This window comes from Manis javanica, chromosome 6 (genome assembly GCF_040802235.1).
Source record: "Manis javanica isolate MJ-LG chromosome 6, MJ_LKY, whole genome shotgun sequence".
Taxonomy (NCBI): Eukaryota; Metazoa; Chordata; class Mammalia; order Pholidota; family Manidae; genus Manis; species Manis javanica.
Genome location: NC_133161.1, coordinates 121,276,091 through 121,296,956, shown reverse-complemented (window position 1 = coordinate 121,296,956; position 20,866 = coordinate 121,276,091). Strand labels below are relative to the sequence as shown.

The window sequence follows — 20,866 nt, the reverse complement described above, 5'->3', positions numbered from 1 at the left end:
GTATACTGGTTGTCCCAACAAATGTGAATGTTAAAGACCGGACTGGGTTAAAAAATTCTATTTACAAGAAACACAATAAAAACATAGGAAAATAAGTTGAAAATTAAAAGATGAGAAAAGGTGAATCAGGCAACTACAACATGTAGAGAGTATGAATAGCAGCAATGATCACTGATAAAACAGAACTGAAGTTCAAAGATATTAAAATGAGACAAAGTAGGGATTTTAAGTAAGGATAAAAGGTACTCCCTTCAAAAATGGTGATAAGCCTAGGCCTTTTTAAAAGCAAACATGACAGCCAAGTACTTAAAACTGAAAATAAAAAAAAACCAAAAATGACTTGTTAAAAACACAGTGGAACTTTTCATATATTTTCTTTCAGATTTACTTACAAATGGAAAATTAACAAGCAAAGCTATAAAGAACTATACATGAGAATATAAGGAATCCTTAATAAATTCTAAAACTTTTGTTATATTGAGGATAATTTTACTAAAAATAAAAAGTAATGAGGCAGTTAACACTTTTATAATTAAGTCCTTGACCAAAGAAGGAAGTAACATAAAAATTATTCATCTAGACATTAACAAAAAAGACAACATTTCAACTCAAAGTGAATTGATACTGCTATTCAAAACCCATATTAAAAATATATATAATACTAAAAAATTGGGAACAATGGGAAAAGACTGGAAAAATTGAGTTAAACATTCAATTAAGATATTAGTAAAGAAGAAAAAATCAAACAAGCCATTGAGGAAAATATGTATCATATGACATATGATAAAGAGATATAAGTATAGATACTAAAATAAATAGAAAAATTAGGAAATATTAGTTGTACCTCTCCTGAGGTAAATTTGACAATTCAGGAAATGGAGGGTTTTATAGCACAGCATCAATTTTAAAAATTTGGTCTGATATCAATTTCACAGTATAAGTCTTGTCTCCTGAAGTGACAGAATTTCTCATACTACTTTAAAGTAGAAGGAAATGTCAATGTAGGATGCAGCAAAATCATTTAAGCGGGAAGTTAACAGCAATATAAGCCTACCTCAAGAAACAAAAACAATCTTAAATAAGCAATCTAACCTTACAACTAAAGGACTAGAAAATGAAGACAAAAGCCCATAGTCAGTAGAAGAAAGAACATAATAAAGATCACAGTAGATATAAATGAAATAGAGACTCAGAAAATAGAAAAAAAAGTTGGTGAAATTAAAAGCATTTCTTTGAAAAGATGAAATTGACAAACTTTTAGCCAAATTCATCAAGAAAAAAGGAGGACTCAAATAATATCAGAAGTGAAAGAGGACAAATTACAAACGACACTACAGAAATATAAGCAATTATAAGAGAATTCTATGAAAAATTATATGGAACAAACTGGACCACCTAGAAGAAATGGATAGTTCTTAAAACATGCAGTCTCCTAAGAATGAAGAGAAAGGAATAGAAAATATGAAAAGAATTATTTGTAACAAATGTTTTATTCCAACGATTTGTAAAAAATTGAATTGGTAATCAAAAACCTCCCAACAAACAAAAGTCCAGGTCCACATGGTTTCATGGGTGAATTCTACTAAACATTTAAAGAAAAGTTAATGAATATCCTTTTTAAACTATTTTTAAAAATATGAAAAGAAGAAAATAAATGTTTCCAAACTCATTATACAAGGCCAGCATTACCCTGATACAAAAATCAGACAAAGACACTACAAAAAAAAAATTACAGACCAATATACTTGATGAACGTAAGTACAAAAGTCCTCAGAACAAAATATTAGAATACTGAATTCAAAGTACATTAAAAGAATCATTCACTATACCAAGTGGGATTTACTGAGTGATGTAAGGATGGTTCAACATCTGCAATTCCATCAATGTGATACACCACATTAACAAAAGGAAGGATAAAAATCACATCATCTCAATAGATATTGAAAAAGTATTTGACAAAATTCAACATTCATTCATGATAAAAACTCTCAACAAAGTGGGGATTGTATATATCTCAATATAATAAAGGCCATATATAACAAGCTCAAAGCTAACATCATTTGTAATGGTAAAAATCTGAAAGATTTTCCTCTGATATCAGGAACAAGACAAAGATGCTTATTCTCACCACTTTTATTCAACATAGTACCAGAAGTTCTTTAAGATCAGAAACAATATAGATGACATGATACTATATATAGAAAACCATAAAGATTCTACCAAAAACATACTAGAACTAAATGAATTCAGTAAAGTCAAAGGATACAAAATCAATATACAGAAATCTGTCGCATTTCCACATACAGATAATGAACTAGCAGAAAGAGAAATTAAGAAATCAATCCCATTTACAACTGCACCAAAAAGAAAAAAGAAACCTAATAATAAATCTAACCAAGTTGGTGAAAGACCTATTCTCTGAAATCTAAATCATGGGTGAAAGAAACTGAAGATGGCACAAATAAATGGAAAGGTTTTCCATGCTCAAGGATAGGAAGAATTAACATTGTTAAATTAGCCATACTACCCAAAACATTCTACAGATTCAATACAAACCCTATCAAAATAAAAATGGCATTTTTCACAGAACTAGCAAATAGCTGTAAAATCTTTATGGAACCATAACAGATCCCAAATAGCCAAAACAATCTTGAGAAAAAACAAAATTGGAGGTATCACACTCCTTGATTTCAAACTGTTTTATAAAGCTGCAGTAATTAAAAGAATATGTGCCAAGAAAATAGATACATAGATCCATGTAACAGAATAGGGGCTAAGCAATAAGTCCACGCCTATATGGTATATGACAAGTGAGGGAAGAACATGTAATGGGAAAAAGACAGTCTCTTCAATAAATGGTTGGGAAAACCAGCTACATGCAAAAGAATGAACCTTGGTTAGTATCTTACCCATACACAAAAATAAACTAAAAATGGATTAAACAACTAAAACCATATGAGTCCTAGAAGAAAACATAGTAACCTCTTGAATATCAGTACTAATAATTTTTTTTCTAAATATGTTTCCTCAGGCAAGGGAAACAAAAGAAAAATAAACAAGTGGGACTACATCAAACTAAAAAACTTCTACGCAGGAAAGAAAATGGTCAACAAAATGAAAAGGCAACCTGATGAATAAGAGAATATATATATGCAAATTATATATCTGATAAGGGGTTAATCTCCAAAATTTATAAAAATTCATACAGCCTACTCTAAAAAAAAACCCAAATAATTTTATTAAAAAATGGACAAAGGACCTGAATAGACATTTTTCCAAAAAAGACAAATAGACGGCCAACATAAAAAGATGCTCGACATCACTAATCATCAAGGAAATGCAAATCAAAACCGCAATGAGATATCACCTCACAACAGTCAGGAAGGCTAGTATGAACAAGATAGGAAATAAAAAATGTTGCCAAGGATGTGGAGAAAAGGGAAGTCTTGTATACTATTGGTGGGAATGTAAATTGGTGTCATTTGACCCAGCAATTCTACTTCTGGGAGTTTATTCAAAGAAAACAAAATCATTGATTTGTAAAAAAAACACAGGCAGTCTCTGTTTATTTCAGCCTTGTTTACAATAGCCAAGATATGGAAGCAATCTAAGTGTTGAACAACAGATGAATGGATAAACAAAATGTAGCACATATATAATGGAATATTACTATACTAAAAAAGAATGAAATCTTTCTACTTGTAACAACGTGGACAGACCCGGAAGGTATTATGCTAAGTGAAATAAGCCAGGCAGAGGCAGACAAATACCATGGATTTCACTTATATGTGAAATCTAAAAAACAAAAGAAACAATCAAAGAAATGAGAAAAAAGAGACATAGAATCATGGACACAGAGAAGAGACTGGTGGTTGCCATGGGGGAGGAGGAATAGGGTGTGGGCAAAGTGGGTGAAGGGCTAAAGAGGTGCAGGCTTCCAATTATAAAAGATATTAGTCAAAGGGATAAAAGTATAGCATAGGGAATATAGTCAATAATACTGTAATATCTTTGATGATGGATGGTAACTATACTTATTGTGGTGAGCATTTAGTAATGTATACAGCCGTCAAATCACTATGTTGTCCACCTGAAACCAACGTAACATTGTATAGTACTGTACTTCAATAAAAAAATAAAAACAAACTTTTAGAAGATACAAGAATACATTTTGCATTAAAGTTAAGTACTTTGCCAATGGTAATGTTTGCATAAATGGCTTCAAGACATAAGGATATTTTAAGCCACTTAGTAAACCTTTCTATATGCCAGACATTGTGCTATATATTTTAGAAGTATCATTTTATTCACTCTTGTAATAACTCTCATTAAGTAGTTTTAAAGAAAGGAAAATAGATGTATAATTGTTAAGGTATGTGCTTCAGGTCCCACAGCTATAAGGAAGGAAATCAAATTCTACTTATTCTGATGCAACACCCTTATTCTTTATTACAATGTTATACCATCTCCCACAGAGGTGTTCTGAAAATCCTTTTTTAATATATTGATAAAATTAAAATTTTAAGGTAGAGATAAAATATTTGATTAAAATTGGCATAAAATTCTATATAGATTTACTGGCAATGTAGAAGACTAAATAATTTATAAATCTCCTTTTTCAGAACTCCTACAAATGATGAAAAAACAACCAATATCCTTTTAAATGCATATCTAAGCCTCTAAAATGTAAGCAAAATATCAAGGAGTTCAAAATGAAGAACACCTCTATCTGCTGACAAAGGGACATGAGAAGGAAAAGTGACTGTTTTATCTTAGGCTCAGTATGGGAAGAAAAATATCCTCTGCTTATTCTTTATCACATACTTCCCTGACCCAAATGTGCAGCCTGAAATTATTCTACTTGCATGACATGGGAAACCCAAAGGCAAAAAGTAAATATGAAAAGTGGTCCTTTGCTGAAGAAATCCCTAAGGTGCCTAGATGAATAAAATAAAAATTCTCTCTGGAGATAAATCCTTCAACTAAGGCCACATAGGATTTCAAAAAAAATTGAACTCTACCAAACATGAGTTTATAACCCAAAATTACAAAAAAAGAAGTAGCAGAGATAACAAACAGGGTGCTAGATTGACCTGTACTAGCTTATGACAATTTGTTAAATATTCAGGAGGGTCAAGAGCCAGTTGTTAAACCAGTGGTCACCTGAAATTTGCTATAAGGGAATAACAGTCATTGGGAAACTATAAACAATCAGGGATTTTAAAAAAAATCATGTCACAAGGCGGAGCCAAGATGTCGGCGTGAGTAGAGCAGCAGAAATCTCCTCCCAAAACCACATTTATCTATGAAAATATAACAAAGACAACTCTTCCTAAAATAGAGACCAGAGGACACAGGACAACATCCAGACCACATCCACACCTGGAGAACCCAGCGCCTCACGAAGGGGGTAAGATACAAGCCCTGGCCCGGCAGGATCCGAGCGCCCCTCCCCCCAGCTCTCAGCGGGAGGAGAGGAGTCAGCAGGGAGGGACCCCAGGACTGCTGAACACCCAGTCCCAGGATTCTGGACCAGAGCGCAGACACAGTGCATGCGTGAGGTCCTGGATACTAGAGAAACAGGGCGGCAGGACCGGTGAGCGGATGCCTGAGGCTGACGCGAGAGAACAAAGAAATGGGAGCGGCTTTTTTTTTTTTTTGGTGAGTGCTTTTTGGAAGCCTTACAGGGACAGGGACCCCAATACTAGGGAAACAGGGCAGCAAAACCAGTGAATGGGTGCCTCAGACTGGCGCCTGAGGACAAAGAAAATCGCACTTTTTTACTTTTCTTTTTTTAAAACAAATATTTATTTATTTATTTATTTTCTTTTGTTGTTGCTGTTGTTGTTTTGGTTTGGAGAGTGCTTTTTGGAAGTCTTAAAGGGGCAGGACAGGACACTTAGCCCAGAGGCAGGGAATCTGAGGATCTCTGGGCACTTTAACCCCCTAGGCAGAAGGGAGCACAAAGGCCCCTTAAGGAGATAAATAGTCTCCCGGCCGCTCCCCCTCCAACAGGGCTCCACCATTTTGGAGGAGCAGACTGAGCCAGGCCATGCACACAGCAACATCAGAGATAAACTCCATAGCAACCGGGCAGGAAGCAGAAGCACTGTCTGCCCACAGCTGCCAAGCACAAGCCACTAGAGGTCGCTATTCTCCCAGGAGAGGAAGGCCACAAACCAACAAGAAGGGAAGCTCTTCCAGCGGTCACTTGTACCAGCTCTGCACACTATCTCTATCACCATGAAAAGGCAAAACTACAGGCAGACAAAGATCACAGAGACAACACCTGAGGAGGAGACAGAACTAACCAGTCTTCCTGAAAAAGAATTTAAATCAAAATCATGAACATGCTGACGGAGATGCAGAGAAAAATGTAAGAGCAATGGGATGAAGTCCGGAGGGAGATCACAGATGTCAGGAAGGAGATCACAGAAGTGAAACAAACCCTGGAAGGATTGATAGGCAGAATGGATAAGATGCAAGAGGCCATTGAAGGAATAGAAACCAGAGAACAGGAACGTATAGAAGCTGACATAGAGAGAGATAAAAGGATCTCCAGGACCGAAACAATACTAAGAGAACTATGTGACCAATCCAAAAGGAATAATATCCATATTATAGGGGTACCAGAAGAAGAAGAGAGAGGAAAAGGGATAGAAAGTCTCTCTGAAGAAATAATTGCTGAAAACTTCCCCAAACTGGGGGAGGAAATAATTGAACAGACCACGGAAATACACAGAACCCCCAAGAGAAAGGATTCAAGGAGGACAACACCAAGATGCATAATAATTAAAATGGCAAGGATCAAGGACAAGGAAAGAGTTTTAAAGGCAGCTAGAGAGAAAAAGGTCACCTATAAAGGAAACCCCATCAGGCTAACATCAGACTTCTCGACAGAAACCCTACAGGCCAGAAGAGAATGGCATGATATATTTAATGCAATGAAACAGAAGGGACTTGAAACAAGGACACTGTATCCAGCACAACTATCATTTAAATATGATGGCGGGATTAAACAATTCCCAGACGAGCAAAAGCTGAGGGAATTTGCTTCCCACAAACCACCTCTACAGGGCACCTTACAGGGACTGCTCTAGATGGGAGCACTCCTAAAAAGAGCACAGAACAAAACACACAACATATGAAGAATGGAGGAGAAGAAATAAGAAGGGAGAAAAGAAAAGAATCTCCAGACAGTGTATAGAACAGCTCAATAGGCGAGCTAAGTTAGGCAGGGAAATACTAAAGAAGCTAACCGTGAACCTTTGGTAACCACGAATCTAAAACCTGCAATGGCAATAAGTACATATCTCTCAATAAATATGAGAGATACCCTCTCAAAAAAAAAAATTTTGGACCACAAATATAGGAACTATATTGGAAGCCACATTCTCAAGTAGTTCCTTTAGTAGGTAAATAAAAGTCACTTGGCTCTTAGTGACTGTATTACACATAGTTTCCTCAGCTTTTTCTAGTGCTGAACCCTTCGGAAATATATATAACTGGCTTGGAAAAAAAATCATGTCACAATGGCATAATTAGATCTGGAGTTATGGAACTTAGAATTATTGAATACAAATATTTGCAAGTAGTATGTTTACAGTTAGTAAAGTTATGTAATAAAACATAAGAAAGGGATTAAATCTTATTTAATATTAAATAAAAGATATATAAGAGAGAATAGGCCACACTATATATGCCTAATAAGTGGTCTGGCAGTAAGAAGAGACAATGGTGTGGGAATCAATATTTGAAGAATACTAGGAGACTGCTGATCACCGTGGTATTTATGAAAGATACATTACTCAGAATGAGTTATGCTAAATTTATAATTAGTTAGATTATACTGAAACAGGAGAAGAAAGGATAAAAACATTTTATACAAATATAGAAAAAAATATTGCCTTAAAGAAACAACTACTGGATCTACAGGAGAATTCTCAGAAAAACGATACAAACCAGAAGACAGCAGACTAACATTTTTAAAATGTGGGGAAAAAAAGTGAACCTAACACTTTATAATCAGCACAATTATCATTCAAAAATGAAGTTGAAATAAGAATATTTCCAGTGGAAACATGAGTTATTATTAATAAATTCTCACAGTAGGAACTGATAAATATTTATTTCAAAAATAAGGGAACTGAATGAAGGATTGAGTTGGAAAAAATTGAGCAAATAGGTAAGCATATAGGTCAATTAGACTGAATGAAGTAATAATGATTACTAATTATGGATTATGTTCCAAAATGAGTGCTGTTTACTTTGCCATGGCCTGTCTATTTTTTTTTATTTCAGTATCATTAATCTACAATTACATGAGCAACATTATGGTTACTAGACTCCCCCCATCATTAAGTCCCCACCACATACCCCATTACAGTCACTCTATTTGTTTTTATTTCTGGCAAAGAAATTACATTGTATGGATAACATAAGGTATTTATGTTGTAATGCTGAACCTATTGCATAGAAGCAAAGTAAGGGTATTATGTTGGATATTAAGTTTTATGGCAGCCAGTTAGCTTTCTGGGAATTGGATGAAGAAATAGAGAGTAAAGATCAGCAGGCAATTGAGGAATGGTACAAATCCTTTGACATTATGAAGGTCATAATAAACATCAGTTTAGGTAGATTTATAAGAAATTATTCCAACAGTATCTGTGAGAAATCATGTCTAGATACATGTTTTTATTTTGAATTAGCAAAAGGATGATGTTGCTATGATTAGTTGATTAGTCCATTGGGACTATGCTCTAACAACACCTTACAGAACTGATATAGCTTGCTTTTCCTTTATCAGGATCTGTCTCAACTTCCTAGATCAAAATAGCATGCCTATATCTATATTTCAAAAATAAAAAAATTAAAATGCTAGATGATTAGAAATAAAAAATTAAAATAGTAATTTACCAAAAAACTGTACTAGATCTGATTTTTTAAAACAGTTAGTTTCAATCATCAAATAAACTCAGGCTACAAATGGAAGAGAATCTTTGTACCCCTCATTTCTGACTTTGTACCAAGTCTAGAAAATAGCAGATACTGGTAGATACTTTTGAACAGCTCTAGCTGGCAGCCATAAAAGCAGTCCCCACAAATGCAAAAAAAAAAAAAAATTTTAAACAGACATGAGAAAAAATAAGGAATATGCTTATTCTGTGTGTGTAGGATGGAGTTTAGGGTAAGCACTCACTCTGTGACCAGAAGGCATTATTTGGCTGCGAGTTTTCAGTACAGTGAACTGAGGGAACAGTGTAAGAGGTACTGTCTCTGGCCAGGGGGTGGGAGGTGCTGACTGAAGGCTGGCTGGAGTAGAAAACGACATGTTCACAAGATGAAGGCCATGAGAGGTCTAAAGAGGTAGAAGGAGGCACCACTCACAGCACAGCAATTTCTGCATTAAAGGGGGGACAGATGATTTTAGTTTATAATTTGCAGTAATGAAAGGCATAGACTACTATTTTACACTTCCCAAAAGGGTATTGTTCAGTGTCCCAAATTCAGGAATTTTGGAATTCTTCAGAAAAGAAAATGAAATTTATTGGGTTCAAGTGTAAGAGGAGAGAATAACTTTGCTACACTACCGATATTCTGTAACCCAGAAAGTTACTCTTTTCACTAAAAGATGCAGTGGTGAATCTAGGTGATGGCAGAGGCAGGAGAGAGAAACTCATTTTCTAACATAACCTTTTAAACTCTGAAGATAAGGCTCTCTACAAGAAAAAAAAAAAAGAACAGAAAGCCCCATAACCCTATAAAAATAATCTCTAGCTTAAAAAAAAATTCAGCAAATGTAACTATGCATTTAATCATTTTTTTATGTTCAAAGCTACTTGTTTTTGTAAGAGCAAGTCACTTTTATAATAGTTTAACATTTTTACCACAAATGCAAAATACAGAGCTATATTCATTTCAGAATTTTTAAAAAATTTCTTTCATTACACAAAAATGTTTTCTAAAAGAAAGAAGTTAGAAACAGAACACCCAAATTAGAAGATGTATTACCATCCTTGAGGGTGTAATTATGTTTCCTACTTAGTACTGTATGGCAATGAACAAAATGAAAAAGTTCACTGTGACCTGGTGAAGGTAAGGGAAGTGATTCATTAAAAACAAGAATCATATGCAGCTGTGAGTTCAAATGACTCAAACATAATTCTTACAATCAGAACATAGCTGCTGAGGCTGATAAGAACAGCCTGCAATATCTGTGTCATGGCATATCACTCAGTGTGTCTGATATGTTGTAGTCTTGATATTATTCTGACTGGGAGAGTCAGTGGCAAGAATCTGGGGTGTCAACCATCCAATCCCTATACATCAGGAAGAAGGCAGTCAGTTCACAGGATTACGTTCTAATTGCTAGTCCTATATTAAATTTCTGGAGTAAGGGGAACGACACTTGTAGTTACTGAAAATGAGAGCCTTCCTTTGAATTATAATCAGGGTTGCTCATGTTTGAATTCTTCAATCTTTAGAGGAGTTTCACTGAGCTGAATAAATGCCTGTCATACCACTGAAACTGGAGCCTACATCCTTTTCATTCCTTCTTTTCTTCATGTTTGTCATTCTTTGAGGTTTCCCGTTTCTGATAAAGAGACCATTTCAATAACAAAAAAATGAAACAAGAGAGAACACTGAAAAACATTTTAAAAATATAATAAAATCTATGGTAGCATACTGGAGGTCAGAAATAACTTCAAGCAGTGGTGGCTTGGAAGGTTTGTAGCGATTATCTGATGGGGGAAAAAAGAAGAACAAATTTGATATATACCTAATTGCCAGAGGTAAGAACTCATGGTTTTAAGTGTTAGATAGCATTGTGAATACACCTTTTAGAGTCACTTTAAAAAACGTTAACAGGGTCAAGAAAGGCCAACAATTTGAAGTGTAACTTAGGGAGACTTACTCTAGGAGGTATCAAGATGTATAAAACAACATTGTTTCAGACTGTGTGGTAGTGGTGCAGGATTTACAATTGGGCAGAAGAGAGAAGGCAGAGAGGAGCAAACACATGGAAATTTGACATAGAGGTGGCACAACAAATTCCAGCAGAATTTGTAATTGGAGTATTGTTAGAAAATATTAAATTACTATGTATATTTTTGTAAGGAAATAAAAAGAAGCTAATTATCACTAACATATAATTTGATGATAATACATATGTATAATTTACTTGTAAACAAACCTAAGCAGGGGTTGGAGACTCAGAACATTTTTATTTATATAGGAATGCACTGTCGAAATTCTAGACTTCTATGATGATAAATGTGTTACGGTAACTCATTATCCATAGAGATAATAGAATAAAGTTATATTCTTGAGCTGTGGGTCCAATATGGTGGTGCAGAAAAAGCCTGACCCAATCCTCCCATAACACAACCAAATCTACACCTACACAAAGAGGAATTCATCCTGAACTGAAGCCTGGGTGAACACCTACAATGGGGGATAAACACACCACATGTAAAATGGCAAGAGTGGTGGAGGTATGGTAAGAGGGATGCCACCTGTGGCCCTGTAGTAAAAAGGGATACCACTGAGGGAGTGGAGCACAAATTTGCCCACAAGCACAGAAAAATAGCCTTGGATTAAAGGGCTTAAAGGCCAACCACACTAAGAAAGGAAACCAGTTTTTAGAACTAAAGTCCATGCCAAATGTCAGGGAAACTGCTGGAACTCTCTATAGGACCCAGGTGCTAGTTAGCACTATTGTTTATGTTCCCCTCCCATGCTGAGAGTGTGGGCAGGAGCAGAGTATGTGCTATTGTTTACACTCCCCCATTCAATAATAGGATGGGAACAGCGTGGTGCCACTGTTTATGCCCCCCACCACACACACACACACACACACACTGCTAGTGTGAACAGGAGCAGGGGTCAGACTTCAGTAACAAACTATTAGAATTAATAAGTGAATTCAGTAAAATATCAGGCTATGAATCAATATTCAGAAATGTCTTGCATTTCTATATACAAATAACTAACAGAAGGAAAAATTAAGAAAAAAAATCCCATTTATAATTGTATTATAATTACAATTATTCAATGAATCAAAAAGGAAAACTTAGTTAGGAAATCTAACCAAAATAGTAAAAGACTTGTACTCTGAAATCTGTAAGTCAATGATGAAAGAAACTGAAGGTGACACAAGTAAGTGGAAAGTTATTCCATGCTCATGGATAGGAAGAATTAATATTGTTAAACATGGCCATACTACCCAAAGCAATGTACAGAATCAATGCAATCCCTATCAAAATAAAAATGGCATTTCTCACAGAACCAGAGAAAATAATCCTGAAATGTGTGGAAACACAACAGACCCCAAACAGCCAAAGCAATCTTGAGAAAGAACAAAGCTGGGGGTATCAAGCTTCTGATTTCAAACTGTACTACAAAACTACATTAATCAAACCAGTAGGGAACAGGCACGAGAATGGATACATACATCAGAAGAATGGAATAGAGAGCCCAGAAATAATGGTTAACTAATATAAGGATGGAAAATATGCACTTGAGAAAATGCAGTCTCTTTAATAAAAGATGTTGGAAAAACTCAACCATTACATGCAAAAAATGAAATTAGATCACTACCTTACACCATACACAAAAATAAAACAAAAATGGATTAAAAACCTAAGCATAAGAACTGAAACCATATAACCCCTAGAAGAAAGCCTTGGCAGTAAACACTTAAACATTAGCATTAGTAATTATTTTCTGGATGTCTCCTCAGGCAAGGGAAACAAAAGCAAAACTAAACAACTGGGACTACATCAAACAAAAAAGCTTCTGCACAGCAAAGGAAATGGTCAACAAAATGAAAAGGCAACCTACTGGATGGGAGAACATGTTTGCAAATGATATATTTGATAAGGGGCTAATACCCAAAATTTATAAAGAACTTATATAACTCAATATCAAGAAATAATCTGATGAAAAAATGAGCATACGACCTGAATAGACGTTTTTCAAAGAAGACATACAGATGGCCAACAGACACATGAAAAGATGTTCATAACTAATCATCAGGGAAATGCAAATCAAAACCACAATGAGATATCACCTCACACCAGAGTGACTAATATCAAGACAAGAAATAAGTGTTGGTGTGGATATGAATAAAAGGGAACCCTAGTGCAATGCTGGTGGGATTATAAATTAGTACAGGCACTATGGAAAGTAATATGGAGGTTTCTTTAAAAACTAAAAATAGAAATACCATAGGACCCAGCAATTTCACTCCTGGGAAGTTACCAGAAGAAAACAATATTACTAATTTGAAAAGCTATATGCACTCCTATATTTATCAGAACATTTTTTACAATAGCTAAAGCATGGAAGAAACCTGAATGACCATGGATAGGTGAATGGATAAAAAAGATGTGGTACATATATACAGTGAATATTAGCCATAAAAAATAACAAAATGGAATCTTGCCATTACCAACAACATGGATAGACCTACAAGATATTAGGGCAAGTAAAGTAAGTCAGACAGAGAAAAACAAATACTGTATGATTTCACTTACATGTGGAATCCAAAAAAATAAAACAAATGAACAAAATAGAAGTAAACTCATGTATCAGAAAAGAGACTAATGGTTGCCATAGGGGAAGGGACTGAGAGCATGGGTAAAATAGGTTAAGGGGGAAAAAATTAGTGAAAATGCTTGATATCTTGATGTGAGTGATGGTTAAATGAGTGTATACATATGTCAAAATGCATCAAACTGTCTGCTAAGATTTGTGCATTATATTGTATTTGCCTCAATAAAAATTAAAAATAATAAATAATTCTTATACTAAAAAAAAAATAAGAAAACAACAAAAAACAAAAATTATCCTGTAATGATTTTTGGAATGAAAAAGTTACAGTGTTGTATCCCTACATAAAAAAATAATTTCAGATAGGTTAAGAACATGAACATGACTTAAAACTTTTAAGTTTTTTGTATGACTTTTAGTACATTATCTGCATGATTTCAGGGTGGGAAATGATGTATAGGATAAATATTGATATATGTGGTTATATAAAAATGAGAAGACATCATAAATAAGGGAGAAAGTCAAGACATAGATTGCATGTACCTAACAAAGAATAAGTATAGAGAATATAGATAAGATCCTGGAAACAATAAGGAAAAAGAAAATTTGGCATCACTTAACATATATTTTGATAATAGTGCATATATAGAATTTACATGTAAAAAGACCTATGTTGGGGTTGGAGGCTTAGAACATTTTTAAGACATAAGTCTTAAAATAAGAAAAAAGACAACCAGTTGAAAAATGGTCAATGGATATGAATAGCCAGTCCATGGGAGAGGATATATAAATGGCCAATAAATATATTAAGCTATATTTGCCTTCACCACTAATCAAAAACATACAAATTAAATCAAAATTAGATGCTGTTTATGCCTATTAAATTAGAAAATTAAAAAATCTGAAAATAACCAAATACAGGTGAGGATACATGGTAAAAAGAACTTTCATTCACTCCTGGAAAAAATACTTGAGAGAGTGATTTGGTATTTAGGTAACATCTCATAAGGTACAATAAATCTAGGCATTTCCTCTCTAGGTATATAGCCTAGAGAACTTCTCAAACATATTTTGGGTAAAATTGTAATATTTCCAGAACCTCTTGCCTGGCCTTAGTTCATCTCCCTATGAATAGGTGTTTCCAAGGAGTGGAGAGAACTAGTCCATCTCCATATCAATAGGTAATTACAAGGGGGAGCAAGGGCATATCTGAACCAGAGAGGCTGGGTGGGGTCCCCTTCCTCTGCAGCCAGGTCATGAGAGATACGGCAAGCAGAAGTGGATGCCTGCTTGTAAGCAATAAACAGGTTCTCCCTCTTTATTTCTCCCTTTGACTCATTTTGGTTTCAAAGGTATTTTGCCCTGGCATTTTCCTCCCGGAGTTACACATATGCACAAAGATACAGGTACAAGAATGTTTATTACAGCACATTTTATAATATAAATTGGAAATGTTCATTAATAAAATAAGCTAGTGTACTGTGGAATGTTCATGAAATGAAGTGCCACGGTTAAACTGAAACCCTAGCTACATGTATAAATATGAATAAATCTAAAAAAAATGTTCACACAACTTTGAGTGTAATAAGCAAGTTGAGGAAGTACCTGTACAGTGTAGCCATTTATATAAAGTTCAAAAATATTCAAAATAGTACTATACTACTTAAGGGTCCATACACTTGAGTTACAAGTATGCAGTTGTTGAACAGAATAGTGTCAACTTCAGATTCCAGTGGGCCCAAGGCAACTTTTAAGTTTAATTTCCTGTTCCCACTAAATAATTGACTTTCCAGAACATTCATAACTGGAAAGCATCATGTTTTTTCAAATACACAGTATTTTCATGGTAAACAGTTTTCTCCTTTTCCACTTCTAAAGTCTCTGTTCATTCCTTGAGATCCTCCTCTCTGAAGCTTTTACCAGCAACTCCCTCAGATAGAATTCTTTCTTTTTCTCTATCTGCATAGCAATGCATGGTGCCTGTCTTAAATCACTTACTCTTCTGTTTGGCAATTTATTAGGGTTTGACTGTAACATGCTCAAAGGCAGCAGGAACGAAATTCAGCAGGGTGCTTAACATGAGGACACTGAAAACTATTGGTCTAATGCACTCTTTCCCAGAGTGTAATACATACTACTATGACCTGTTTTGGGATGCTCATTCACTTACCATCATTTGACATATATATTTATTTATATTTATATGTAAGCTCCATGAAGGTAGGGATTTGGTTCATTTTTTTGTGTGTGTGCAGCTATACCTGCAGAACATAGAATAGTACCTGATAAGTAGTAAGGGCTCAAAATATAGTTACCTAAAGAGAAGGATATAAAAGGGAGTGATGTAGAGAGAGAGGGACAGATCAATGCACAAGAGGGGCTTGATCAACTCACAGAATTAGTTTTTGAGCTGGAAGGAATTTCAGTGCTCTCATTTTACAGATATGGAGACTGAAGCCCAGAAAAGGTTACTGATTTAAGGTAACACAGGCAATGAGAGGTAGATCTAGACTCCAACCCATGTTACTTAATAAGAGGTTGGTAAACTTCCCTTACATCCTCTCACAGGCAACACAGACCAATAAAGGTGTATTACTTCTCATAACAGACTTCAGTTCAACATGCTGAAAATCTATAAAATTAACAGGATACTACTGGTTGTTGCTTAACTCAGACACCGATAATCAAGACAGAAAAAAGCAAAGCAAGAACAAAGATGAATAAGAAAACTAGGATTTTCTGACCCACAGTTTTACAGTGTAAATACTCAATATTATATTACTGACAAAAATATCAGCATTACCTCCAAGGACCATGCCAGCCTGACAGCATTTTCTAAGGCGACATGCTGGGCAGTTTTTTCTGCGGATTTTATCAACAATGCAGTCGTTTCTTCCAGCACATAAATAGTTATGTTGTCCTAAAGAAAAAAAAAAACAAGAAACAGTATAATTATTTACAATAGCTAAGGACCATTGAAAATTTTATGTACTAACAACTGAAAAAGAAGATATGCATTCAGCAAGTATGTGACTTGCTGGTGATACTTCAAATCTGCTCAATACTGCACCTGTGCCACTAGGAGCCTTAATGAGGTGAACAGAGCTTAGAAATCAATTCCAGGGCTCCTTTAAAAATATTTTGTACAAGATTTCTCTGCATCTTCTAAATGGTGCCATTATCATATTGCCCTTAGACCTTTCTGTCATTTCAAAATTAACTACATGTTGCTGATAAGCATTAGTTGTGTAAGATAGTCAAGATCTAGTAAAACTTTTCTAAACCTTCAGGAAAACATAGAAATAGATTAATATTGATATTCAACAGAAGAAGAAAGTAGAAAAAGTTAGTGTTTATGGTATGACCCATGAAATATAAGCTTGAGCCAACACAAACTAGTACATATGGGGCACTCAACACCACAAACACAAATGCTGGAAAAAAATGTGATAGAAGCATATTGTTCAGTATCAGTTTAGCACTCCAACCCCAGAAAAATAGGAAATTCCTGTAAGCCAGAAATGAAGAAAGAAATGAAAGGCACAGGGATAAACTAGCATGGACCCTGCAGTGGTCCAAAGAAGCTTCAGCTGTAGATATAGGACCGAGGAGCCAAGAATTGGGGTTTAAAGCTGAGATTTGTGACCTCAAGCCTGTTGCATAAAATGGAGAATCTCAAAAGGCTGTTGTATCCATGAAAATAGGGTAGAAAACACTACGCAGATTATGTCAATGAAGCCAGGAATTTGTCCAAAATTTGGGTGGGGAGAGGAGTCATCCATGACTAAAAACAAAATAAAAATCTTGGCTTTTATGTGAAGTGATTTTCACTTGGTGTGTGAACCTGCACCAAGAAACAAATACTGGTCTAGAACCATTGATATTCCCAGGGCCTTGGAAGATAGAGACAGCAAATGCAAAACCTGTCTGTAAGGACAGGTATACATATAAGCAAAAAAATGATTTTTACTAGAATATATATGGAAGCAGTTTCATAGTAGTCTCAAACTGAAAACAACCCAAATATCTTCTATAGCATAAAATGTAAACAAACTCTAATTCATTGAATGCATTATTATACAGCAATGAGAATTTATGTCTAGCCCATGCTAAAACACGGATGAACTCTGCGAGAATAATGTTGTATACAATAAGTAGACACAGAGAAATACTGTATGATTCCATTAATATAAAGTTCCAAAACAGTCAAAACCACCTGTGGTGTTAGAAGGTGGGGGGTTAGTTACTTTTAGGGAGTGACTGGAAGAGGCACAAGGGGACTTCTGGCCAGCTAATGATTTTTAAATTCCTTGGTTTAGATGATGGTAACACAGTTTCATTTACTCCATGATAATTCATTAAGCTCTATGCCTTTAATTTTAACACTTTCCTGAAAATATTTCTGTCAATAAAAATTCTATTCTTTCTTTCTTTAAAATGGTTCCACCTAACAGGACAGCCTAGACGGCACTGTGATCCAACAGACAGAGTCCATGTAGCACCAACCACTGGGAAGGCCAGAGGCTGAGGGCTGAAACCAGAAGTGTCCAAAGAGAGGCATTACCTGTATCATAAGATTACAACTGGAGCTTCCCAGTGAAATATCCCCAGGAATTCCACCAAAGTATCCTCCTAGAGAGTCAGTTATAACCATCCTGTAAACACAGAGAATGCCAGTGACAGTCCAATATGTATGTACCTGCCAAGTACAACAGTGCTTTTCCTTTTAACCCCTTATCCTGAAAGGTCACAATCAGCTGCTGATGGGTCTGAGGAGTGTAAGCAGGGTAAAAAAATTGAAGGTGATCTTGTTTGTTCTTCCCTACAGGCTTCAGACTCCAAGCAGTGCAGAGCTGGGGCATCAGGGAAATCCTAAATTAGGGGAGAATTTGTAATTTTAACTATAATGCTGATCTGTGCAGTTTGATTACTGAAATGAGACTGTTACTTTTAATTAAAAACTGTGAGATTGGACAAAGATTTCATGTAGAGTATGGAAGAACCAGCCCACAGAGCAAGTGGTGTTGTTAGAAGTCATGCTGATATTGGCATTTTGAGAAAAAAAAATACACACATACACATATACACACACACACATGAATACATATACATATGGATAATACAATTAGGGAATTATTTTAATGTTGCTAGAAACAGAATTATATTCCAATGTTCTCACCTAACGGCCTTTTTGCTTCCTTCTCCTACTCCACCTCTGGGACAGTTTTAGTTCATACAACTAACTAGGGTAGACGCTACTGAGAAGCCAGGGACACTGCTGAACATTGTACAATGCACAGGACAGTCTCCACAACAAGAATTAACTGGCACAGAAGGTCAGTACTGCTGAGGTTGAGAAAGCTTGGTGTAAACCCATGATCAACTGCACTTGGTCAAAAAGATGTATTTTCTACATGAGTTTACTGAAAATGCCCAGAAGCAAAGAAAATCCAGCAGCAATAAACACTAGGATACAGATTGTTGTGCCTAATATCACTTTCATCTGAAAGGAACCACAGCCCCTTGGAGAAATGGCTCATCCAGGACTGGGGCAGAAAATGGACAAGTTGAGCCTGGGATGTTTTGTTTTGACAGAGAGTTTTATGTCGTGGAGAATTGATGAAATCATGTCAAAGCTACAATGACCAAACATAAAACCATTTATAAAAAGCTGTGAGGGAAGGTTAAGGAAATGTTGACTTTATCAAGTGTGAAAAGACAATTAAAACACTCCATTTTTCAAGTACATATCTGTGTGATGCCACATTTTCTTCATATGCTTCAACCAAAATAACATATTGTAACAGACTGAATGTAGACACATAAGAAATAAAGCTGCATTCTATTAAGGCACTGTGAGTAAAACTGCAATATTTCCAGAATCTCTTGCCTGGCCTTAGTGCATCTCCATATCAATAGGTGTTTCCAAGGGGTGGAGAGAAGTAGCCCATTTCCATATCAGTAGGTGATTACATGGGGGAGCAAGGGCATATCAGGACCAGAAGAGTTTGGTGGAGTGCCTTTTTGCAGCCAGGTGACAAGAGACACAGGGGAGCAGAAGTAGGCAGAAGTGGAAACTGCTTGTAAGCAATAAACAAGTTTCTCCCACTTTATTTGTCCCTTGACTGATTTTGGTTTCAGTGGTAATTTGCCCTGGGCTGGGAATATATCTTCCGCCCAGAGTTATAGGCACACATTACAATGACTTGTAAAAATGTGCACTCTTGTCATTAATTTATTTAGGATTGGAAAATTAACAGCTAATGGGTTTGCTGTTTTTTAAATGAGTTGGTTAGAAGTTTCAAAAAGTATTTTTAATTTCTAGTGGAAAATTTTGATACACATAAATATTATTTGGGCTCTCAATAATTCTTAGGCATATAAAGGGGTCATGAGACAAAGCATTTGAGAACCACTGGCCTGTGTGATTGTTGTCAAAATGTTTAACCTGAATCTAATCATGTGGGACAAAAAAATCAGACAAATCTAGATTCTGAAAATGTTTACTAAACAGCTGGCCTGGTCTTCTCAAAAATGTCAATCACCCAAAAGACAAAAAAAGGGAGATCTTGAAAAAGATGGTGGTGTGAGAAGTGAGTCAGAAACATACTCTCAAAACCACATATAACATGAAAATATAGCAAATACAACTAATCCTGAAAGAGCAATTGGGAAGAAGAGTGGAACAGATGGCCTACATCTGGGGAAAAGAGAAGACCTCATGGAAAAGGGTAAAGTAGCAAAGCCATGATCTGGCAGGACCCAAGCCCTCTCCCTTCCCCAGCTCAAAAGCAGGAGGAAGAGAAACAGAGAGGGAAGGAAGTAGAAGCACAGGACTGCCAAACACCCTCCCCTGCAGATTTCTTTCAAGACCACGAATCCACATTACATGGTGCTCTGGAGATTAGTGGGGTTGGAAAGGTAAGGTAGGTGGAATACTCAGAGAGACTGAGATTCCAGCCATTTATGGAGAATGGGTACCCACACCCAGCCACTCTCAGACAAAAGAAAGGCGGGACTTTGAAATACTTCCCAGTAGCAAGAGGGTAAAGGGGCAAGGATTATTGCTGCTTAGGAGAAAGGACAGGTGGACAAAATCTTTCCAGCACACTCAGCCCAGAAGGTTGTGAACTTTCAGGAGCTTCAGGTGCTCCATTCCCTGACTGGCAACACAATCCCAAGGCCCCCCACTGCATTTTACAGCCAGCTGCTCCTTCTTCCTGGCTGGCTTCAGTTCACAATCCTGCTGCCCCCACCATTGTGCCAGGCCAGCTGGAGAGCAGTGCTGCCTATGGCATATATATGGGTATAA

At 35.8% G+C, this 20,866-nt stretch overlaps 1 protein-coding gene across 5 annotated transcripts in view; it reads right to left on the bottom strand.

Moving 5' to 3' along the window:
• The window catches only part of PGR (progesterone receptor), an 88,315-nt gene that overhangs the window by 35,740 nt on the left and 31,709 nt on the right, over positions 1–20,866 (bottom strand). For all 5 annotated transcript variants that reach the window (XM_037025629.2, XM_073239413.1, XM_073239412.1 and 2 more), the window contains exon 3: positions 16,358–16,474. In XM_037025629.2, the coding sequence (XP_036881524.1) occupies positions 16,358–16,474 (117 nt within the window). The remainder of the gene's footprint in view (positions 1–16,357; positions 16,475–20,866) is intronic.